This window comes from Mastigoproctus giganteus, chromosome 2, assembly GCF_048544385.1.
Source record: "Mastigoproctus giganteus isolate SK-2022 chromosome 2, ASM4854438v1, whole genome shotgun sequence".
NCBI classification, from domain to species: Eukaryota; Metazoa; Arthropoda; class Arachnida; order Uropygi; family Thelyphonidae; genus Mastigoproctus; species Mastigoproctus giganteus.
Genome location: NC_143576.1, coordinates 196,605,397 through 196,631,391, shown reverse-complemented (window position 1 = coordinate 196,631,391; position 25,995 = coordinate 196,605,397). Strand labels below are relative to the sequence as shown.

General features: G+C 35.5%; 1 protein-coding gene across 1 annotated transcript in view; it reads right to left on the bottom strand.

Annotated features, from left to right (window-relative positions):
• LOC150089892 (armadillo repeat-containing protein 2) overlaps positions 1–25,995 on the bottom strand; it is a 257,400-nt gene that overhangs the window by 218,989 nt on the left and 12,416 nt on the right. Inside the window, exons 3-4 of the mRNA XM_090390120.1 lie at positions 4,586–4,756; positions 1,099–1,149 (exon numbers count right to left, since the gene is read on the bottom strand). Of these exons, the coding sequence (XP_090246246.1) occupies positions 1,099–1,149; positions 4,586–4,743 (209 nt within the window). The 5' untranslated portion in view covers positions 4,744–4,756. The remainder of the gene's footprint in view (positions 1–1,098; positions 1,150–4,585; positions 4,757–25,995) is intronic.

The window sequence follows — 25,995 nt, the reverse complement described above, 5'->3', positions numbered from 1 at the left end:
GAAGAAACATGAAATCTAGATGCTGCAGAAGAAAGTTCAGAAGATGAAGATATTCTGCAAACTGAGAAAATGTTCTTGTTTGATTGTGCTTAGCAGCAATGAAGAGGAAGAAAATTAAATGAACGTACATTAACTGATATATCATATTAGGTATTGTAATTTGTAAAACATTTGTTCAGTTATTACTATTTTTAATAAAATTTAAGTTTCCAATAGTTATAAAAAAAATTATGTATTTTTGTTAGATTTTGGAACATAACCCCCCTTTTTGTATTGGTTCTTAGTCCCGTATAACACAGTTTGGCATTACACGAGATTTTATAGGAACCTAACTACCGTGTTATAAGAGGGTTACTTGTATACATTTTTACATTTATATACATTTTCTGTTTAATATTTTAGCTCATTTTTATATAGTCTGGGTGGAGACATTAAAGAATTTTATTGATGAAACCTGCTTACAGCACTTCATATAACATGTACTGCACAACACAGGATATTTCAAGTCATCACCTGTGGGAAAATTGTATAATGGCATGAAATAATCAAATTATGTGCATGTCTGTGCAGGAGAACACAATAGCTAAATTACCTTGAAACCTAAATAATCATATCAGCATTAATTTTCTTATGAGCAGGGCTGTAGCGGAGGGTACATGCTGTATACCCCTGGATTTTTTTAGGTGAATAGGATATACCTTCTGGTTTTTGAAAGACTTGTAAATAAAAATATTAAAATATTTACCAAAAATTAAAAAATAAATTTATTAGAATTTGATTCTTAGGCAATACTTATAGTTTGATTATTTTTAATATACTGTATATGCCATATGTGTGTGTACACACACACACACACACACACACACACACACATGGGTATACGGCATATACCCTCTGGAATTCAATTATTAATAAGCAGAGTATACTCTCTGCATATGTAACATTCACAGAGTATACCTTCTGCTAATTTTACAACTACAGCACTGCTTATGAGTGAAGTCATTTGAAACAATCTGCATTTACCAGAAGGATATTAGAGACTTCAAAGAAATCTCCATTAAATGTAGCTTAATTATGAAATATGACTAAAATATTTACCTTACACTGCTTGGTGGACGTGGAGTTTTTCTTTTTTCTCCAAATAAAATCCTGGAAAAAAAAAATAATAATAATTCACATATATACCAAGATCACCAGAATATTCAGATTCAAGAAAGTGTGAATATGAAGCCCATGATGAATCAATAAGAACTGCTCTGAAGTCAAATACCTTACAAAAATCTAAGATAAATTCATAGATGTCTAGGCTTTACAAACTTTCAATGGAAGTTCATTTCTCATATCTCCCAAATTATGAACTCCATTACACTGTTGACTAAAAAAGAAATAAGGTTCTACTGCAGTTGTTATTTGGTTTTTAGGAGCATTAGCAACTAAGGCCATATTGCTCCGGGATATGCGGTAGTCATTCCCTGACCTTTCCGCATCCTCCGTATTTGGTGGTGACGGGCTCGAACCCCGGTCTAATCAAGAAGCGTGTGCTACGCACTGCTGCTCCTTCCCACCTGGCTACGGAGGCGCCTCCTCTACTGCAGTAATCAACAACAGAAGGCCTCTGAACTATTAAGACAATGAATGCACCTGTTATAGCACCTTAAGGTGGGTGAACCACATTGCATCTGTAGTGATGCATATGAGTACGAGCAGCAATGGATCAGAAAACTGATAATGAACTTTGTGTTATAGAAGAGCAAATCAGGACACAGGAAAAATATTCACTACTAAGAATGAAGTTTCAGCCATAGTTTATCCCTTAAAAACACTGAAACATGTGCATACCTGCCAGCTTTTAGAAATCCAACTGGAAAGTTTTTAATACTGATAAATTAAATTTTCTGCTAGAAAAAAACTGAACAGTGCAAGAAGTTTTAACAAGAATTTCAATATCTGTTTTAATAAGTTAAACATAATCATCAAGTTGTGTCAATTATAATACTAAATTTAAAAACAGTTAGCAATTAATTCAATCACTTCTCCTTGCCCAAAGAATTTAGTTGACAGAGTAAACTCTCAAGTTAACAGACTAATAGGGAGAAGGGATGTTAGTTACCATGGAATATCCATTAAATCAAGTTTTTTTCAAGGCCATCTATACTCCACATAATAGTAAATTTAAACAGTTATTCTGCATGAGTATGTACTAGAAACACTTAAAGTTAAACAATAACTTCCCCACTCTCAATATCAAATAACTTCCTATCTCCCCGATGTAAATTTTCCCACTGCCACACGTGCTTTTGTAAATAACACGTCTGTCTCATCAGGAAAATTGCATCCCTCAGAAAATTACCTATTTTTTTATTGGTTTGAAAATCACGTCCATATTTTTTGCATATTCTCACAGATTTCTCTTCTATTACTTGTATGTACAGAATTGTGACACCTTTTTAAATTTGCCACTCTTCTGTATTTTATTATTAAATTGATTACCATTCCCAAAATTTCTCTTATATTTCCATAGAAATTTTCAAAATTTCTCTATATATTCATAGTTCCTATGAAATATGGGGAGAGATAGAAGAATTATGAATGCAACTTTTCAGTGAGAGAATATATATTTATACTATAAAAAAAAAGTGTTTTCTTTGTTTTGTTTTTTCCTTTTTTTTGCTGTTTTGTGTTCATTTTCTTTTTTAATTCTCTCTTATTTTTATATATATTTTTTTAAACTCAGGCTATAAAACCCATTAAAACCCCATGTACATAAATATAAGAGAACTGACCTTTAACGGGTAGGCCCGATTTTCTCAGTCCCTCCCATTGATGAATCAAGAGACAATTATTCTCTTGTGTCATCTTTTTATCTTTTTCCTTTTCTGACTAGTCTGGACAACCTAACTACCAAGAGCAAGTACGCATGCATGTAATGAAGAGATCAGTATACATCCCAGAATGTGATACTCTTTATACAGGTAAGTACAGCAGAGAAACAGTGTTTTTTTTTAATTGTAGTTATATCTTAATGGAAGTAACTCATGAAGGTAATGACTCATAAGTCATGATTAGGGAAATTTAAAAGCTGTTTAAAATGTTCAATGAATGCATGTGTCAGTCTTACTGTTTCATTTTAGAACTTCACGAATGAGATGGATTCTCATACATTCTCTCTTCTGAAGAATGATAGATGCTCTTGCTTGCATAGCATCTGTTAAATTTCTGCCAACTAATGGAGGGTGAATAATGGGGGTAGTCATCCACACAGGCTGCTAACCATGGGAGGGGTGAAAGCATTATTATGGCTATCCATTGGTTCTAAATATATTGTCAAGACTGTATTTGTCTTGAAAATATATTTTTACATATTTTAGAAAATATACTATCATCAGTCTCCACCAACTAAAAATCAAATGTACATGATCATGCTCACAGACCACTTGAAGTGCCTCTTTAACCTCTGCAGACTCTAGCTTGAGAAATGTTGCCCTAATTTTATTTTTTATGAAAATAACAGAGTAATTAAATAACAAGCAGCATCAAAATAGTAAAATAATTCACTTCATCCTGTTATCATCAAAGACAGGATTATACTTCCACTTTCAGTCTCACCCATAATCATGCTTTTTAGTTTTTGGCTAATTTAATACATATCCTTTTTGTCCAAAATATTAACAAATACCCATGAAATAAGACAAACAGTTACTAAAGTCATTCATTTATTTACAAAACTGCCTTCAAAAAGCCAAAAGTTAAATCAATAATATAACAATTGAGAGAAAAATAACCATTATGTACAGTATTTTTATCACTGTTACTATATATAAGAATTTTAAAAAATCAATGTAAAATATTAATGTTTACAATGATTAATAGTTCTCTGATATTTAACAATTTTTCTCTGGGCTCATTATTAAAATGTAAGGGCTTCATATATGAGTTAAATAAATAACCGAAGAGATTTATAAATAAAAATAAGTAGTTAGCTCTTAAACACTTATGAATAAAATTTTCTACAACTGCTCTGAAAATTTAAATTTTCCAACAAGAAAGGAAGATATCAACCTTGTCTATTATTAGCAAATCTAAGTTCAAAATTTTTTATCTCACACTTAAAGGATATAATGTTTGTAAGGGTTTGAGGAGTAATACAAGATTACGAGTAACAGAGAAATCTGAAATCAATTTTCCTGAGTTTCTTCAAGCTCCACAATCAGATAAGCCATATGTGGGGATCATAATATAGGCATAATCTATGCTTGTGTTATATGGTCCCACAAGTAATTGGCGCCTCTGTAGCCAGGTGGGCAGGAGCAGCAGTGTGTAGCACATGCTTCTTGATTAGACTGGGGTTCGAGCCCGTGACCACCAAATACGGAAAGGTCAGGGAATGACCACCGCATATCCCCGGAGCAATATGGCCTTAGTTGCTAATGCTCCTAAAAAAAAAAAAAAACAAATAACAAAAATAACCACAAGTAATTTCAGAGAAATTTAATTCAGAAAAATTAAAACTTGGGAATGAAAAATTATTGAGCTTCATTAATGACAAATAGTTTTAAATAAGCAGAGAGCTGTAAATCTTACAAACCTATTTTTATCAAGTGGTGTATAAGGACGCTGAGTTTCCATCATCCGTATTGCTGCTTTGGCTTCACTTAAAATCTCTGCTGTTGTCTTATGATCTTGGGGCAAAGAATAAAATGGCTTCTTCACAGCCCGACGCTTAGATTTCTGGGTAGAAGCCATAATCTATAATAGCCTAAAAGGTCAAATTATGCCATCATTAAACATGCATATGTGTAAAAGGCACATTAGATAGATCAATGAATGTGCTATTCATTTATCTATATAATGATAAATAAATAAAATTTTACGAAAAACTAGTATGTATTCAAACTGGTGATGAAATCTAAGTGTTTCCAGGTACATCCAGTAAACTTTTACCAAAAATATAACGGGTCATTTCAATGTACAATAAGAAATCACCTACATGTCAGAAAAGATTATGAAGTGAAGGCTAAAGAAAAGGAGTCTCAAACCATGTCAGCACTGCTTGGAAGTTTCACTAGTGTGTGAGAAGAAAATGAGCAGAGAAAAGTAAAGTAGTAATGGCAAATGATGCAAGAAAGCAAGCTTCTTTAGCATCAGCCAAAAAAAAAACAAAAAAAACTACACACTTCTCCCATCCATATCCTCCAAGAATTTTTCCAGTTCTTCCTTGAATTTATTCAAACCACCCACCTCCACAACAACAGGTGGAACCCTATTCAAACAATCAACCACCTGCCAGCTGAAGGCAAACTTACACACATCTATCCTGCAAACATTCTTCCTCAACTTAAATTTATATCCCCTCGTGTGTATAGTCTCAGCAAGAGGAAGAATGCCATTCACATTTGGCTTACTCAAACCCTTAAACACCTGAATCAGAGATCATCATGCAGCTGAAATTTGCAGATAATACAAATTTTATTATCATCATCAGTTTCCAATTAGAATATAAGAAAAAATTACAGCAATAAGTTCGGTAGCGCATAAAATCCAATAAATTCTAAAGAAAATTATCAGCAGAGACAAATCCATATAAACTTTAAATTATTCAGAGATAAAACCTATAGATTACAGAAAGAGATTTCAATACTGTACATCTCTGAACACAATCAAATTATCATAACAATACCCTTCATGTCTGATAAACTTCACTTCAATTTGAATGGTCAAATAAACAAGGAATTCCTGTACATCATCATCTGTAGAATGCTTGTTTGTTTGTTTCCATCAAAACAGAGAACCTTGACTGGCAGCCAGATGTAGCAGTCCTTTTAATAGTGAATCCTAAAGGTGATTCATGCCTTAAATTTAAAAATTCCTTGGCTTATCAAACTGAGCCCATTTTGTTATCAGAATAATATCAGTGGAAGAGCTACAGAAAATGAACTTAGGGGCTGCATGCAGTAGTAGTCTAACTGTCCTAGTTAAATAAATTCTACCTCTTCTCAGGAGAAATGGTTTCTAAGGAGAGACTACCTTTCTTTTGGAACTTACTATGTAGCAGGCCAATTATTTAGTCCTTAAATCATTACAGCAACAAGAAATATACTAGGGCTGGCATTCTCAAGGTGACATGCTATCTGCCATTCTCTTCTCTACAATTTTGCAATTATTGCTTCAAGCTTTTGTCCTTTCACACAGCCTCAGTCCTCCCCAAATCAAATGTTACAAATAACTCCCTCAACAATTTTTCAAGATATTTTCACATCTATAATTTAGAAATCAACCATAACAAATCTAGATAACAGCTTAACAAACTTATCTTTATTTACTCTAGACTAAAAAAAAAAAAAACTACAGTAGCGTAGAGTTTCTACTATTGTCTATATTTCATATACAGAGCATTTTTCCTCTTCATAAGTTGTCTTGGTGTTGAAGTATCTCAAATAAGTAGTGCTTTTCTATTAAGAAGCACTGATACTGTTTATTTATAGTAGAATACCATCCCTCTGACAGATATAAGAAGCATATCACAATCCCAAGGTCATTTAATAGTGATGCTTTTCATCAGGTGAGCAGGAAGATTAGTGATCAGTGCAGATTAAGAAAAGTAGAAAGGATATATCTTAGTTGGATATAAAACAGAAATACTTCACCTAATTGAAAAGCTTAAAATGCATTAAACTTCCATCATTGTACTCTCAACTTAACAAAAACACTCACATGACATCGGTGAGACACAACTATTTGTTTTAACTATGAAACATTAAATTTTAACTTTTTTTTTTAACAAATTGAAAACAAATTAATAATAATATTAGTTTTTATCATATTTTTTAGAATATTCAAGGTCACTCATCCCAGATTGAAACACAAATACTCACCTGGTGTCTGGTACATGCAACACAAACATCTATATTTTTGTCAATTGTTCATGTTTGGCTGGTGAAAGTAAAGCTTTGTGACAAGACTGGACACCTGCCACTGGTCTCTCAAAGACAAGAGAGTAATGGGAATTGCCAGGAAGAATGATAGATGCTATTGCTTGCATGGCTTCTCAAGTGGGCATGCCACAAACTTTGCCTGCCTCCCCAGCTCTGGACCACAGCTTTGGCCAATGCACTTAACATCCCAAGACTCAGGTTGCTCATTAATGAAAGAAGGCGCATCACAACAGTCAAACTCATGACTGGTCTCATCTCCCCCCAGGACAACTGTGCATGGAGGATCCCAGTGGCACGTCTACGAGCAATTCCCCAGCTATGCCCTCTGCAAAGATGCCTTCACCTGTCAGACCAGTTTCTTCCGCAGCAGATGCTATCTCGTGTCCAGGACTTAGATGTCGACTTCAACGTATTCTGTTGAGATCGAAAATATAGGAAAAGAATACTTGGTGGGGTGGACAAGGCTACTACTATTATAATATGAGTCTTGAGCAATGTATATTCTTAACCCAACCAACCATGTACATATTTATGCATTTCAATGTATTTTTATAGTATGTATTTTAAAACAAATGATTGTACCCTCACTTAATGTTCTATATATGTAGCATACTCAAGTCATTTCTCCATTTTCCTGTACTTTATTTCACTTATTTATTTATATATTTTTGGCTTATTGAGGCATCTTTGTAATACATTGTTAACCCCTGGCCACTGTGCCATGACAGGCTATTGCAACTATTATTATGTAAATTATCATTCTAAGCATTGCAATAAAGATTCTTCTTCTTAATATTAAGCCTAATTTGTAATATTTTATCATGTAAGGATATCTCAGAAAGCAACCCTCCCAAATCAAGTGACAAAGTTGTGATCGAATCAAAAGTATAGAACATGGTTTGTTAAAGTAGAAGTGTAAATTTCAAATTAAAGGAACTGTTTAATATTATTATCAGCAGTGGCAAATGATGCAGGAAAGCAAGCTTACACAACATCATCACCTGTCCAACCCACTCTAATAATTTACCTAAATGTTACTTAAATTTATTCAAATTACCCACTCCTACATCATCAGATGGAAACTTATTCCAACAATCAACCAACTGCTGGCTAAAAGTGAATTTCAGCACATCTATCCTGCAACCACCATTCCTCAATTAAAATTTATACTTATATGTGTTGTCTGTGCCACAAAGCCCTAAACACCTCAATCAGATTTCAGAGTGTGGTGCCTAATTTTCAGATGCTACAATTTGCAGAAGTGAAGCCTTTCCAACAGAAAAAATTACAGGAAGCCCAAAATCAGGCTTCCTGTAAGCTGTACTTAAGATGTGACCTAACCATTGCCTTATACAATGGGATAATTGCTTCGCTGTCCATGCTGGCAAAATTCCTACATATCATTGACAGAACCCTATGAGCTGCCCTAATAGCCTGTCTGCACTGTTCAGAGAACCTAATGTCAGACTGCACAATTATCCACTAACTTTAGTATGATGCCAATTGGTACATTACCCTTGGATTACTGCAATCCACATCAATGCGAAACCTTAATATCCTCATATTACTGCATTTATCAATATGAAACCTCAATATCCTCAAATTCATTCAAACTACCCACTCTCAGCACCAGATGGAAGCTTGTTCCAACAATTAACTACCTGCTGGCTGAAGGCAAATTTCAACACATCTATCCTGCAACCACCATTCCTCAATTAAAATTTATACTCTTATGTGCTGTCTGTGCCACAAAGCCCTAAACACCTCAATCAGATTTCAGAGCGTGGTGCCTAATTTTCAGATGCTGTAATTTGCAGAAGCGAAGCCTTTCCAACAGATCCATATCCTTCCTAAAATCAGACTTCCCATAAGCTATACTCAAGATGTGATCTGGCCCCATTGTCTTATACAATGGGATAATCACTTCACTGTCCCTGCTGGCAAAATTCCTACATATCATTGACAGAACCCTATGAGCTGCCCTAGTAGCCTGTCCGCACTGTTCAGAGAACCTCATTTCAGATTGCACAATTATCCCTAGATCTTTTTTATTATCCACTAACTTTAGTATGATAACACCCAATTGGTATATTACCCTTGGATTACTGCAACCCACATGCAGTAGCTTGCATTTATCAATGTGAAACCTCAATATCCACTTCTGAGCCCATCTGCCTAATTTTTACAAATCTTGTTTCAATAGTATACCCTGATTAATGTCACTATTTTGTCATTAACCACTTTGGTTAATGACAGTAATTGTGGTATGCTACTGAAATTGCTAATAACCCTTGTATCATCTGCAAACTAAGACATTAAGCTTGATATACCTTCATCAATATATCAATATCATTAATAAATATTGAAAACAACATTGGACCCAGTACTGAACTTTGGAGAATTCCTCTAATAACAGTGCCCACTGATAACCACTCTGTCTTCTCCCACTCAACCATCCCTTTATCTATAGCAGTAACTTGCCTTACTGTTGCACTGCTCCAATTTGTACAACAGTCTTTTATGTGCAACAGTATCAAAAGCTTTCCTGAAATCCAAGTATATAATATTAAAATTACTTTTTGCATTCAGTTCCTTTGTAACTGCATCACAGTATTCAGATTCAGTTGGACAAGATCTCCCCTTGCTGTAACATTGCTTACATTGTTTCTTTCACCAGTGACCCTATTATTTTCCCTGGAACAGAAGTCAAGCTAACAGGCCTGTAATTACTCATGTCACTCTTTGAATCCCTTTGTGAATTGCAAATACATTCACACACCTGCAGTCCACAGGGCCTTCTGGTGAATCCAATAATGCTCTCATTAATATGGCTGAAGTTTGTTTCCCGATGTCTTTTTCCATCTCTTCTAATATAACTGGATAGATCTCATCACCCTAGATACCTTATTTACATTTAACTTCAACAATTTCTCTTTCACTTTCCTCTCAATTATTACAAAATCAATTAGTTCCCTGTAATCTGATATGCTCTTGCACCCCCATCCCTAAAAAATTCCTCATGTCTAAACATATAGGCAAAACATTTATTCAATTTGTCAGCAACATGAGCAGGATCATGAACAGTTACACCATTTAAATCTAGTGGACCAATGTAATTCATCCCTTTCCTTCTATTGTTTACATAAGTAAAAAATCTTTGCTACTTTGCTTTGCATTCTTTGCCAGAGACTGCTCATAATCTGCCTTACCTTGCTTAACTCACTTTGTGATAACTGCAGACTAATTTATACCTACTACAGGTTTCTGCATCTCTGATGATTTATAAGTATCCATGCATCATCCTTCCCCGCCACTAGTCTCATCATTTCATCTGGCATCCATTTAGGTCTAAACTGTGAACGGTGTCTCCTAGCTGGTATAAAACTCCTGGTAATCTCTACAATTATTTCACTGAATGCTTCTCATTTAGAATTAGTAACATCAGTTGGCCTTGCTAAGATGCTAGTGTAGAAAACAGTCATCCAATAAATCCAGAAATGTCTTGCTACTGCATGAGTTACTAACTCACAAATTCCAGCATATATCTGGAAGGTTAAATTACCCATTATAAGACATTCTGATATACTAGTCTATCTATTTATCTATATATTTATTCATTATACTCATAACAGTCATTTGGTCAAGAACATACTCCTACTCTCATTTTTGTTTTCCCAATGCTTATGTCATGCTAAATGATTCAACACTGCAATGGATCCTTCAACTGGTACACTGCCTTAGATTCTATGTGCTTCTTAACTAAGGATATAACTCCTTTCTACCCTTCTGTCCTGTCTCTACACATTATACTCCTCATATTGAGACTGTTCATCCCATATGTCTGTGGGGGAACCTATGTCTCTGATATCTCTACAATGTCCACATTTGATGACTTAACTAGTACTTCAAATTTCTCAAATTTGTTTACTAAACTCCTAGTATTAGTGTAAATGCAAGTATATATGGACCTGTTTTTACTCTCAGTAACCCTGACGCAGGTCATGTATTTTCTTGTTCCATGAGGACCACAACAGACCTCTTAATCCTGAACACCTTGCTTTCCAGGCTGTTGAATTTTCCAATATAAGCAGTGCAAGAATCAGTTATACCTCTACCTATGGCTGCTATTAATCTATTAGTCTGTGAATCTCCCCAGGCTAGCAGTTTTCTGGTCCACCTAACACTGCCTCAATAGTGTCATCCAATATTTTTGCATATCTTCTATTTAAGTTTATCCTATCTCTGTAAAAACAGTCTCTCCTGTTAACAAGTACAACCCTCACTAAGAAAAATCCTGCCCCATTAATCAAGCACAGTCTACTGGATCAGATTGATGACAAGGTCCTCATCATATACTCTCTCCTATCATGTCTAAGCAGAATTGCAGACAATTTCAAATTTAATCCTACCTTCACAACTTTTTCTCAACATTGCCCTGTACTTGTTAAGTAAGTCCCCAGATCTACTCAATCATACCAGAATATATAACAATACCACCTTTTTAAGTACATATTAATAATAAATAAACTTTATATTGCTATTATTAAAAAAAAAAAAAACAGAGTAGTAAATACAATCAGCTGTTTATTGTTTTATTACTAAAATATTATACATTACAGTGCAGCACAGTAAAAGAATGTGAAAAAAATGTAATGTACAATCTTTAAAGTCAAAATTGGGCAGTGTAATAGGTAAAAGTTCTGGAACAAGTAAAAGTTTCAAAAGGGCCAGGAGGTTGAATATTATTAATTTCAGCATTTGCACATTTAGGGTTGTCAACAATTATTTTATTTCTAATTTTTATTTTATTTTATTTTTTATAATCTATATATTTTAATGATTTATTTCATTTTTACAACCTATATATTTTAATGATTTATATCATTTTTATAATCTATTAATATTAAAATTAATTGAAATTATTCATTAATATTATAATATGATTCATGTGTTTAATTATTAATTACATTCATAATTCTAAATTTTATTTATTTAACAATAATAATTATCAATATTTAATAATTTCTGTCCCCAGAGATGCAGAATGTAGTATGTTTATTAGCTATATTCTTTTACATTAAAGTCTTTTTTTTTTCCACAGATCTGACAAGGAAAAAATGGTAACTCTACCCTATATTCCGTGTTCCAGTTTGAGAAATTAAAAAGCTACAACTTCTCAAATATTTAGCATCAATTATTTAATTCCTAATCTCCAGATAATTCTCTAATTACTAGGAAAACAGTTAGCTTCAATCCTTTTAAAACTCAGCCCTGTCTTACTACAATAAAACATATTCAATAACACTGATTCTTTAGACTAGATCACATATCTTTTCTGGGGATAACCTTGATTTCTAACATCTCTTGGCACAAATTTATCAAAATATTTATTCCTCTGCATTAAAAAAAAAAAAGTTTTCTCTTTCACTCCTGGCATTTCTTCTGAACAGCTACAGATTCTGTACAAATCCAAAATCCATCCTACCATTTCCTACATGTGGGATAGCACCCAACACTGCTCTTCACCTCCAAGACTATCTGAAAGAAGAGAGTTAAATTAATTAATGACACATCTTTTATAAAGAGAGCTTGTAAGAAATGGATCATTATTGATGGATCTCTACATCATCTATCAGAGAAACATTCAGTTTCTGCTAAATGCTTCTTTTTATTGATATTTCCATGGACACTATTCTAAATTGGCATCTGCAATTCCACCTCTTACTACCAAATCACTCCAAACATGCCTTACTAATCAATTTCCTTTTATTGTTCAAATCACAGAACTAGCTTTTTCTCTTCCTCATTTATCCCTTCCCCTTCTATTCTTTGGAACAACCTCCCTTCATATGTATTTCCTGAAAATTACAATCATATCTAATGTCACAAATATCTTCTATCTTCTCAACCTTAAACCCATACAAGGTACTACTGTATTATAGGTTCTAATACCTTTCATGTTTGGTTATCATTAAAAAATGAAAGAAAAAAAATTATGTCAGAACATAACTTTATATTCCAAAATATGAAAATACTGTAAAGTAGGTTACAGTGTGCACTACAACAGCACCACTCATTTCTAATCCGACATTGTACAGAATGCATCTGTCATCACCATGCTACTAATAACTAAACAACTATTTGCATTCTATAGAAAGAGGATGGAGGGGAATTGCTGAAGTAAAGAGACACTTAAACATATCAAGAATGGCACATCAAGGTTCTAACTACAACATTTCCTGTATGTCAGGAGACATACAGGAAATGTGTCGCACAGTCAGGCTCCAGTTCAGAAAGAGTTACAACTTCCCATGATACCCATCAGCAGGATATCATGGGTCAACAGCAGCCAGGAAGCTCTCCTTCAATCTCTCAGCAGCCACAAGAATAAGTTTCAAAGCAAACTGCAGACAGCATCAAGGAAAAAAAAAGACTATGTAAAATGGTGAATGATTTTTTTTCTTAAAGCCCATTCCTACCATCCAGCAGAAGAGTCCATCTCTGGACCCAAGACCAATGGATTCTTTATAGGTGAGTTAATACTAAATCTTATGTTAATAAACAATACCTAATTCTCAATGTATTCTCATTGGGATAGAACACAGAATACACTCCCATCCCACTAGCATCAGAGATCACTATTGCAGCAATAGCCTGATGGTCCAGTAAGTGTTGTGATGAATGGCTGCAATGATGGGATCTTTGAGTCTCACAAGATTTTTCTGATGTGCCTTGGATCCCAAATTCATTTTTCATAACCTCGTATAATGTAATGCTCTTCAACATAAGGTTCAGTTACTCAAAGAATCCCTTCAAATTGAGGATGTTATTATTCAGTAGGTGGCAAGCCAGAACTCGAAACAGTGATCCAACTAAGAACATGTGGGATGCTTTAAGGAGACAAATTAAGGCATATTGACTGCCCTGAAACTTCCATGCAATAAAATCTGCACTTGCATGGAAGTGGGATTTATTACCACAAGGTCTTATTGTCATATTGTAAACACAAAAGCTTGTTACAAGGGTTTTTGGATGTCAGAGATGACCTACTCCCCCCCCCAATACCTGGATTATGCAGTACTGACCCCTCAGTTATAGGTAGTCGTGATTATTACTTGTGAATGAATGAGGCATAATTCTTGTGAAACTCAATATAATTGGCAATTATAATAATTATTGTTCCACAAAAAATTATAGAGAACTGGGTACATATTTTTCTTGACAAGTCATATTTTATGATTGCAAATTAACTTCTGGATACCAGTGTATATTGCTGAATAACTACTAACACACTTCAATATAGTACACACTTTTTTCATTATTCTTTGAAGAGATGATCAACAACTTGAATTAATATAGTGTTATCAAAAATTTGAATGTTTATCACTGTCAGAAGGATGCCACATAATGAAAACATTTTAATTTATATTGTTCTATGCATAGTTATAAAAATAATCTTATTTTATTATCAATTAACAAGAGATAGTAAAAATAAAATTGGAATACTATATACATTAAAATTACAACACAGATAATACTTAATAATTTTAATAACTTAAAAATTTCTTAGTTTCTTAACTCTCTGGCAGTTGTACAAAATTGTATAATACTGCACCATTGATGGTCATTTTGACCCTATTCAACAGAGATTTCTCAAATTTTTAATAGAGAAACTGTGAAACAAATTACCTTGGAAAGCATCATGAGTTACTTCTGAAGGAGCAGAATGGTTTTCAAGTGCAAAACAACTAAAAAAAAAACATGGGGGTCAAAAGGACTCCCATGCAACTGTAACAAGTTAAAGTTTTTTACAATTTATCAATACAATACTCAATGTGAACATGCTAGCAAATTCTGATTTATGAGTATAGAAAATAAAAAGTTAACAGTAATGATGAAAGTTATTAAGAAAAGCTGAGCAGCTGTGAAAATTGAATTCTTGGCAGAAATAATTTGTTCTCCTGCAGTACTAGGTTTTCAGCTTGCTTCTCAAGCAATTTGACCTTAGAATAAAGACTGATCTCTGTGTGTAAATGATCATTTTAAGGCCATTCCAAAAATGTCATAAGTGCCTATTACCCTCAGCACACACTTCTCGATCCATCGTCGTGTAACTCAGTGGATATATTTCCATAAAATGTTCTATTTAGGTCTTTTAGAAAGATTTTCCATCTCAAATGTCATTAAAATCAGACCAACAGAAATTCAGTAATTTTTTTTTATATAAAATATCAGTTATCTACATACAGTAAACTCCTTAAAATCCAGCACCCTCAGAGATTCAGAGCTGTCAGATTTTTGAATTTTCTAGATTTTAGAAAGTGTACCTTGTGGTGGAGCAGTTTTGAAGAAGTACATTCCAATGAATACTGAACTTTTATTTACATCTATAAATATTTATAGTGACTAAAAGCTGGTAACAGTGGTTCAAATGTAAGTAACAGTTAAATTTCTTAAATTCAAACAAATTACAATAAAAAAAATATTGTTAGAATATCAATGGACATGCTTTAGAGACAAAATACTTTCACAATGAAGAATAAGAAAAAAAGCTATTCTTCTTAGAGAATAATTATTATAATGTGGCAATCTTTATTTGTTTTCATGGCATTTTGCTTTTAAAATGTACTGCAAGAAATTAAAATCAATTTCTTGCACATAATAAAAAAAGATCACTGAGTTTTGTTTCTGTCACCATTATAACCAGAACAGAGGGAAATCAATAGGCAGTGCAGCCACCCCTTCTACAGAGTTAGTGCAAGTGGGAAGCCAAGTGACCTTGGGCCATCTGCTGTGTTTCTTACTACTGTAGTTATGTACCTGATGATCTGTATGGCCTAGATATAATGACAGCAAAAAATAACTTTGGTTATATGAAATTAAATCTATCATTTGTGAGCATCACTAGGTCACTGTTCATGGAAGAGATTAACCATAGATTTAATGAAGAATACAATTTTCAAGTAGTACCTGCACTGGAGATTTTAATTCTCTTTGCTCTCAACTGTTGTGAGATCAAACTGGTCACCAGCTCATGCAAGCACTGTATGACCAGCAACATAGCTGTAATTTGCAAGGACAAATCAAGTAAAGTTACAACGTTAGCATTAGTATTAGCAAATGATGCAAGAAAGCAAACTTTCTTGAGAGTATCAGCCAAAAAAAAAAAAAAAAAAACACCCTCCATCCACTCCAATAATTTGTCTAGTTCTTCCTAGGAAGCAAACTTCTATACATCTATCCTATAACCATCATTACTCAATTTGAATTTATGCCCCTTGTGTATAGTCTCAGCAAGAGGAAGAATATCATTAACATTGAACTTACTCAGTACATTCAAGGCCTTACACACCTTAATCAGATCTTTTCACAGGTGCCTAGTCTTCAGAATGAATGATGCTGCAATTTACAAAACTGAAACCTTTGGTAAGAGCACCCTTCTGTTCCCCCTCACCACTCTCTCTCTTGCCCTTCTCTGTACCTGTTCCAGCAGCTCTACATCCAAAGCCTTCAAACCTATATAAAATACTCAAGATGCAGCCTAACCTGGGCCTTGTACAAAGAGATAATCACTTCTTTATCCCTGCAAACAAAGTTCATATATCTCATTGACAAAACTCCATGACAAAACCTCACCACTCTCTTGCTTCTCTGTACCTGTTCCAGCAGCTCTACATCCAAAGCCTCCAAACCTATATAAAATACTCAAGATGCAGCCTAACCAGGGCCTTGTACAAAGAGATAATCACTTCTTTATCCCTACAAACAAAGTTCATATATCTCATTGACAAAACCTCACCACTCTCTTGCTTCTCTGTACCTGTTCCAGCAGCTCTACATCCAAAGCCTCCAAACCTATATAAAATACTCAAGATGCAGCCTAACCAGGGCCTTGTACAAAGAGATAATCACTTCTTTATCCCTACAAACAAAGTTCATATATCTCATTGACAAAACCCCATGAGCTGTCCTGACAGCCTGTCTACACTGCTTAGAGCACCGTTTCCTAAAGTGTGTTTCGCGGAACACTAGTGTTCCATGAGATGTGAAGTGTTCCGTTAAAAATCGTAATTAATAATTAGAAAAATAAAATAAATAAATTTTTGCATATTTGTAGCGTACACCACTTTTGTATCATTATAATTTTTAACATTATTTTTTTTTCTGTTATTAATATACTGGCATAGACTAATAATCAGATAGACCATGGGACACTTATTTTGGCAGGTTTTGCATAGAGGTAATGACATCTACGAAAAAGTAGCAATGTAGTGATCTAATATGCCATTTGTATGCGATTTAGCCTGGAGTGCATGGATTGAAGGAAAGGGGGAAGTAAACTGATATCATAACTAAACTCACTTCTTTGTACAACTTTTTTTTGATAATTATCAGTATTTTGAAATATTGGCGCCTAAGTAGCCAGGTGGGCAGGAGCAGCAGTGGATAGCACATGCTTTCTGATTAGACTGGGGTTCGAGCCCATGACCACCAAATACGGAGGGTGAGAATGGTCAGGGAATGATCACCACATATCCCCAGCCCAGATAAAGGGTGAGGGTTGGCGTCAGGAAAGGCATCCAGCCGTAAAAATTTCATGCCAAAATAGTAAAAACGCTGACCTCATATGTAATGGGAAAAAGGCGAGAACAAAAAAATCAGTATTTTGAAATATTATTATTAAAATAAACGACCATGGTTTTGTGGTTGGAAAAAGGAACTTTAAAAAGAGAATCAAGTACTTCTAGTATTGCAACAGTGGTCGATGAAAACGAACACAATATTGTCATACGTCAAAGTGAGGATGAACAATAACAGCCTTTAGATCCCTAAAAATCCGAAGTGAAAAAACAGGAACCAACTAATAAAAGACCAAAACGAAAGTATGATGAGAGTTATTTGAATTTCGGCTTTACATGTGTTGGAAATAAAGATGCACAGTGCATCATATGTAATAAAATATTAAGAAACAGTTCTTTGGCTCCGGCTAAACTTGTGTTTCATAAGTGTTCCATAAATATATATGTGTTCCGTAAATATATTGTAAGATGAAAAGTGTTCGTGACTAAAAAAGTTTGGGAAACACTGGCTTAGAGGACTTCATATCTGAATGCACAATTAACCACAGGTCTTTTTCATTTTCCACTATGATGAGTGTAGTACTAGACAGTTGGTATGATAATCTGGGATTACTGCTACACATATACACTATTTTGCATTAAGTTTAATGTTAAAATTCAACTGCCACTTTTCAGCCCATCGGCCTAATTTTTCTACATTAGCATTAGCATTAGTAGAGGCATATGATGCAAGAAAGCAAGCTTATGCAGCAACAGCCAAAAAAAAAAAAAAACCCCACTCCCATTTCACCCCTCCGTTCATTCAAAATACCTGTCCAGCTGAGCCATAAATTTATTTAGGCTATCAACTTCCACAACAAGGGATGGAAGTCTGTTCCACCAACCAACTACCCGCTAGCTAAAGGCAAATTTCCACACATCTATCCTACATCTGTCTTTCCTCAATTTGAATTTATGCCCTCTCAGGTGATTATTCTGAGCAAGAGGAAGAATCTCATCAGCATTGAGCATGCTCAAACCATTCAAAGTTTTATACACCTCTATCAGATCACCTCGCCAGTGCCTAGTCTCCAGACACTGTAAACAAAACTTAAGCCTTTCTTCGTAAGAGAAGCCCTTTGTTCCATTCACTTATCTTGTTGCTCATCTCTGTACTCGTTCCAGTAGTTCTACATCCTTCTTGTAATGAGGCCTCCAAACCTGTATACAGTACTCAAGGTGTGGCCTGACCACTGCCTTATACAAGGGGATAATCACCTCCTTATCCCTGCTAGAAAAATTCCTGTATATCATTGACAAAACATCATGAGATACTCTTGCAGCCCATCTGCACTGCTCAGAAAACTTCATATCTGCCTGCACAATTACCCCCAGGTCCTTTTCATTCTCTACCACCATCAGTGTAGTACCACAGAGTTGATACATTACTCTGGGGTTACTGTTTCCCATATGTAGTACTTTACATTTGTCAAAGTTAAACTTCATTTGCCACCTCTCAGCCCATCTGCTCAACCTTTCCAGATCCTGTTGCAGCAGCATACTGTCAGTAGTGTCCTTAACAACCCAGCCAACCTTTCTATCATCTGCAAACTTCGACATTAAGCTTGACATACCATCATCAATATTATTTATAAATACAGAAAACAACAATGGACCCAACACTGAACCCTGAGGGATTCCACTAATAACATTAGTCCACGATGAGCAGTGTCCATTGATTACCTCTCTCTGTCTTCTCCCCCTCAACCATCCCTTTATCCATAGCAGCAATTTGCCTCCAATGCCAGTCTGCTCCAATTTGTGCAGTAGTCTTCCATGTGCAACAGTATCAAAAGCCTTTCTAAGATCCAAATATATAATATCAAAGTTATTCCCTGCATCCAGTTCTTTTGTGACTGCATCATATTATCCAATGAAATTGGTTAGGCAACACTTTCCCTTAACAAAACCATGCTGTGTCCAGGCTATAACTGAAGTCTTGTCTAGATGATCCTGCAGTGCTTCTTTAATCAGTGCCTCCATTAATTTTCCTGGAACAGAAGTTAAACTCACAGGTCTATAATTACTTGTGTCAGCCTTTGATCCTCCTTTGTGAATTGGGGTCACATTTGCACTTCTCCAGTCTATGGGTACCTCCCCTGAGTCCAAAGCTCTCATAATTATGGCTAAGAGTTTTCTTACTTTCTTTGCTGCCTCCTTTATTATAACTGGATAGATCCCATCCACCCCGAGTGCCTTTTTTATGTTTATCCTCGACAATTTATCCTCCACTTTCCTCTCAGTTATTACAAAATCATCTAGCTCATTGCCGGAGTTTACTTCACCTCTGGCATTCCCCTTACTGAATAACTCCTCATGTGTGAATGTAGATGCAAAATACTCGTTTAGTTTGTTAGCCACCTGAGCAGGATCATCAACAGTTGAACCATCAATATCCAGTGGACAAACCTGTTCATCCCTTTCCTTCTACAGTTTACATAGGTAAAGAACTCTTTTCTGTTTTTCTTTGCATCCTTTGCCAAGGATTTCTCATAATCTTCCTTTGCCTGCCTAACCTCTGTTGTGACTTGGTTACAGAATAGCTTATATCTTAAGAAAAATGCATGGGATACATATAAATTAATGGGTGACATGGAAGACTATGATAGATATTATCATAGGCTTCCATGTCACCCATTAATTTAGATGTATCCCATGCATTTTTCTTCTCTGCCATATGTCTCATTAGTTCATCTGACATGCTTTTAGGCCTAAACCTTGAACAATATTTCTTAGTTGGTATGTAAAGCCCAGTAGCTTCCAAGATAAATTCTTTGAATGCTTCCCATTTTTAATTTGTTGTTGGTAACATCATCATCAGTTGGCTCCACTGTATAGAATTTAAATACTGTCTCAGACCATTGTAGTCGCCTTTACGAAAGCAAAAACCCATCCCTTTACCCCTGATGGTAGTTACCTCTTTAAGTAAATCCCACTTCAGCACACTGTGATCACTGCCACATAGTGGTTCCTTTATCTGCAGATTCTTAATGCATGAAGAATCACTACTGATAATCAGATCAAGAGTATACTTCATCTAGTTGCCTCCCAAACATGCTGATGAAGAAAACAATCATCCAATAAATCCACAAAAGCCTTGCTAATGTGTGAGTGACCAACCCCCAAATTCCAGTCAATATCTGGGAAATTAAAATCCCCCATTATAAGACTCTCTGATTTACTGGCCCACTCTATTTCCCTGTACAGTTTCTTATTATACTCATCAGAGTCATTAGGCCTACAGCACACTCCTACTCTCAATTTTGATCTCCCAATGCTTATGTCACACCAAACTGACTCGACACTGCACTGTCCAGCAATGTCGACTGGCTTCACTTCTTTGGATTTTATGTATTTCTTAACTAATAGCATAACCCCTCCTCCCTTCCTATCCTGTCTATCCTTTCTGTACACATTGTACTCCCCAAATTTCAGTTCTGCATTCCTTATATCTGTGTGACACCACGTCTCTGATATCCCAACAATATCTGCCTTTGATGTTTTGAGCAATACCTTAAATTCATCAAATTTATTTACCAAATTCCTAGCATTGGTGTACACACAAGTATACATGTACCTGTTCCTATTCTTAGCTACCCTAACACAACCCACATGTTTACTTGTACCGCAATGACTCCCAGCAGTCTCTGAAATACCCTGCATCTTGTTTTCCAGGCTGCTGCTCATTCCAATAGAAGCAGTGTAAGAATCACTTTCACCTCTGCCAGTGGCTACTGTTAATCTATTAGTCCTTGTACCCCCCAAGCTAGCAGTTTTCCAAAACCCACCTAACACTGCCTCAATACTATCAGCAAATATTCTTGCACCCTTTCTATTTAAGTTTATCCCATCCCTGTAGAAGCAGTCTCTCCTGTTAACAAGTACAGACCAAGCTGAAAAAAATTCTACCCCTTGTGCCTTGCACAATCTTTCCAGGGCTGAATTGATTGACAAGGCTCTCATCATATACTCCCTCCTATCCTGTCTGGGCAGAATTGCAGACACTTTCAAATTCAACCCTAATTCACGGCTTTTTCACATCTTCTTGCATTCCCTTACCTTGATTACTCTCATTAACCACCTCCCAACCTTTTATCATCTGAAAATTAGACATTAAGCCTGATATACCTTCCTCAATATCATTAATAAATATTGAAAACGACAATGGGCCAGGAACTGAACCCTGGACGACTCCACTAATAACATTAATCCACAAAGAGCAGTGCCCATTAATAACCACTCTCTATCTTCTAACACTCAACCATCCTTTTATCCATAGCAGTAACCTACCCTTAATGTCACATTACTGCAGCTTGTGCAACAGTATCAAAAATCAAAAGCCTTCCTAAAATCCAAGCATATAAAATCAAAATTATTTTGCATCCAGTTCCTTTGTTACTGCATCATATAAACACTGGGAAAATAAAAATGAGAGTAGGAGTAGGTTACAGGGCTAATAACTAAAACAAACAAATATACAGAGAAACAGAGTTGGCAAAGATATTGACTGGAACCTGTGGGTTGGTCACTCATAAAATAGCAAGACTTTTGTGGATTTGTTGGATGACTGTTTTCTATGGCTGCGCGCGCGTGTGTGTGTGTGTGAGAGAGAGAGAGAGAGAGAGAGAGAGATCTGATTATCAGTAATGATTCTTCATGCATTAAGAATATAGAGATAAAAGAACCACTAGATGGAATCAAAGTTTACTAATGTGGAATTTACTTAAAGACATAACTACCATTAAGCATAATGGGATGGGTTTTTGCTTTCGTAAAGGTGACTATAGTAGTCTCAGACAGTTTTTAATTTCTATCCAGTGTGACCACAAAAATTCTAAATGGAAACATTTCAGTAAAATAATTATAGAAGCTACTACGCTTATCATACAAACTAAGAAATATTCTTCATGGCATAGACCTAAATGGATGTCAGATGAACTAATGAGACATGTGGCAGTGAAGAAAACTGCAACAGGATGCATATAAATTATCAGGTGATACACTAGATTATGGCAGATATAAATTAGTGTGCAATCAAGTCACAAAGGACATTAGGCAAGCCAAGGCAGATTATGAGAAATATTTAACAAATTATGGAAAGAAAAACAGCAAAGACTTTTTTACTTATGTAAAAATTAGAAGGAAGGAACTGAATCACATTGTCCACTTGATATTGACGGCTTAACTGCTGATGATCCTGCTCAGGTTGCTGAAAAAATGAACAGGTATTTTACATATACATTTACACATGAAGAATTCTTTAGGGAAGTGGATGCCAGAAGCTTATCGAACTCCAACAGGAGCTAAATAATTTTATAATAACAGAAATGAAAGCAGAAAAGAAATTGTTGAAGTTAAACATAAAAAAAGGCACCTGGGGTGGATGGGATCTACCCATGCTGTTATAATTATTGCTAAAGTAAAATAAACTTTAGCAATAGTTATGACAGCATCTGGATTCACAGGGATTACCTGTGGACTAGAAATGTGGTAATGTATCCCCAATTCACAAAGTGAGATTAAAGGGTGACATGAGTAATTATAGACCTGTTAGCTCAACTTCTTTCACAGAAAATAATGGAGTAACTAGTTAACGAAGTAATGCAGGACCATCTACACAGGAGTGCAGTTATATTTCAGTCACAGTTTGGATTTGTTTAGGAGAAATCTTGTCTAACTGATTTGATTGGATATTATGATGCAGTAACAAAGGAAATGGATGCAAAAAATAACTGTGATATTATATATTTGGATTTCAGGAAAGTGTCTGATACCGTTCCACATAAAAGACTGCTGTACAAACTGCAGCTTTGTAGCATTTAAGGGCAAGATAGTCTTAAGGATAAAGGGATAGTTTAGTGGGAGAAGACAAAGAGTGGTTATCAATGGACTAATGTTATTAGTAGAGTCCCACAAATTTTGTTGTTGGATTCTGTTTTCTGTATTTATTAATGAGTGCATCCAAGGATGCACTCATAATTATGGCTAAGGGTTTGCTTACTTCCTTTGCTGCCTCCATTGATATAATTAGATAGATTCCATTGATATAATTAGATAGATTCCACTGATGAAGGTTTACAGGCTTAATGTCTACGTTTGCAGGGTAGTTAAAGGCAGTAATCAGGGTATGCTGCTGCAACAACATATAGAAAAATTAGGCAGATAGGATGAGAGAAATGGCAATTGAAGTTTAACACTGAAAAATGCTTGATGCTGCATATGGGTAGCACTAATCACAAAGTAACTTACCAACTGAGGTACTACGCTCAGGGTAGTGGAAAATAAAAACAGCCTGGAGATAATTGTGTAGCCAGATATAAAATTCTCTAAGCACTGCAGACAGGCTGCTAGAAGAATGGAGTTTCATCCATGATATACAGGAATTTTTCTAGCAGGATTAAGCAGGGTTATCTCATTGTATAAAGCAATGGTCAGGCCACATTTTTTTTTTGAGTACTACAGAGAGTTCTCATTTTAGGAAAGATGTAGCTGCTGAAATGGGTACAAAGAAGGGTAACTATATTGGGGGAACAAAGGGTAACTAGTGAGGAGGAACAAAGGGGTGTTCTTACCAAGAAATGCTTCAGTTGTGTAAACTGCAACGTCCGGAGACTAGACACCTACTAGGTGATCTGAATTTGATGCTTAAAGCTTTGAATGGCTTGAGTAAACAATGCTGATGGGATTCTTCCCCTTGCTTGGACCACACATGAGAAAGCATAAATTCAAATTGAGAAAGTATGGTTGCAGGATAGATGTGCTGAGGTTTACCGTCAACCAATGGGTGGTTGATTGCTGAACAAGCTTCCATCCATTGTTCTGGGAGTGGATAGTTTGAATAAATTCAAATTTATTCAAACTATTATTTTCCCTTTATTTTCCCTGGAACAGATGTTAAACTAACAGGTCTGTAATTATACATCAGTTTCAATCTCAATTTGCAAATTGAGAATACATTTGTACATATCCAGTCCGTAGAGACCTCCTCTGAATCCAAGGATGCACTCATAATTATGGCTAAGGGTTTGCTTACTTCCTTTGCTGCCTCCATTGATATAATTAGGTAGATTCCATTGATCACAGGTGCTTTTTTTTATATTTAGTTTCAAATTTTTGTCTATCACTTTTCTTTCAGATATCACAAAATCATTTAGATTCCTGTTGGAGTTTGATAAACTTCTGGCATTCATTTCCCTAAAGAATTCCCCACATGTGAATGTAGATGTTTGTTTGTTTGTTATTTGGTTTTTAGGAGCATTAGCAACTAAGGCCATATTGCTCCAGGATATGTGGTGGTCATTCCCTGACCTTTCCGCATTCTCCATATTTGGTAGTCATGGGCTCGAACCCCAGTCTATCAAGAAGCGTGTGCAACGCACTGTTGCTCCTGCCCACCTGACTACGGAGGCGCCTGTGAATGTAGATGCAAAATATTTCAGTTTGCCAGCAACTTGAGTAGGGTCTTCAAACAGTTAAAGTCTTCCATTCAAGTGGTTCGATGTGATTCAACCCCTTCCTTTTTATCGTTAATATAAGCAAAAGGTCTTTACTGATGTTTTTAGCATTCTTTGCCAGAGACTTCTTGTAATCTGCCTTAGCTTGCCTAACTTCCTTTGTGATGTAATTATAGAGTAGTTCATATGTACCACAGACTTCTGTATCATCTGATAATGCATCCCACACATTTTTCTTAGGGGCCTCCATAGCCAGGTGGGCAGGAGCAGCAGTGCATAGCACACGCTTCTTGATTAGACTGGGGTTCGAGCCTGTGATCACCAAATACGGAGGATGTGGAAAGGTCAGGGAATGACCACCGCATATCCCTGGAGCAATATGGCCTTAGTTGCTAATGCTCCTAAAAACCAAATAACAAACAAACAAACATTTTTCTTCTCTGCCACAAGTGTCATCAGTTCATTTGAGACCCATTTAGATCTAAGCCTTGAAGAGTATTTGTTAGATGGTATGAGAAGCCTAGCAGCTTCTATTACTTCCCTGAATGCTTCCCATTTAGAATTTGCTGTTGGTAATATCATCAGTTGGTTCCACTGCACAAAATTTAAAAACTATCTGAGACCACTGTAGATCCTTTACATAAAGCAGTTATGTCTTTAAGTAAATTCTGCAACAGTACACTATGTTCTCTGCCATTCAGTGGGTCTTTTACCTGCAGTTCTTTAATACATGAAGAATAGCTGCTCATAATCAGATCAAGAGTAATGATTTCTCTTGCTGCCACTCTAAATATGTTGCTGTAGAAAACAGTCATCCAATAAAACCACAAAAGTCTTACACAGGTGAGTGACCAATTAACAAATTCCAGTCAACATCTGGAAAGTTAAAATCCCCCATTATAAGACATTCTGATTTACCGGGCCCACTCCATTTCTCTCTACATTGTTTAGTATACTCATCACAATCATTAGGCCTATAGCACACTCCTA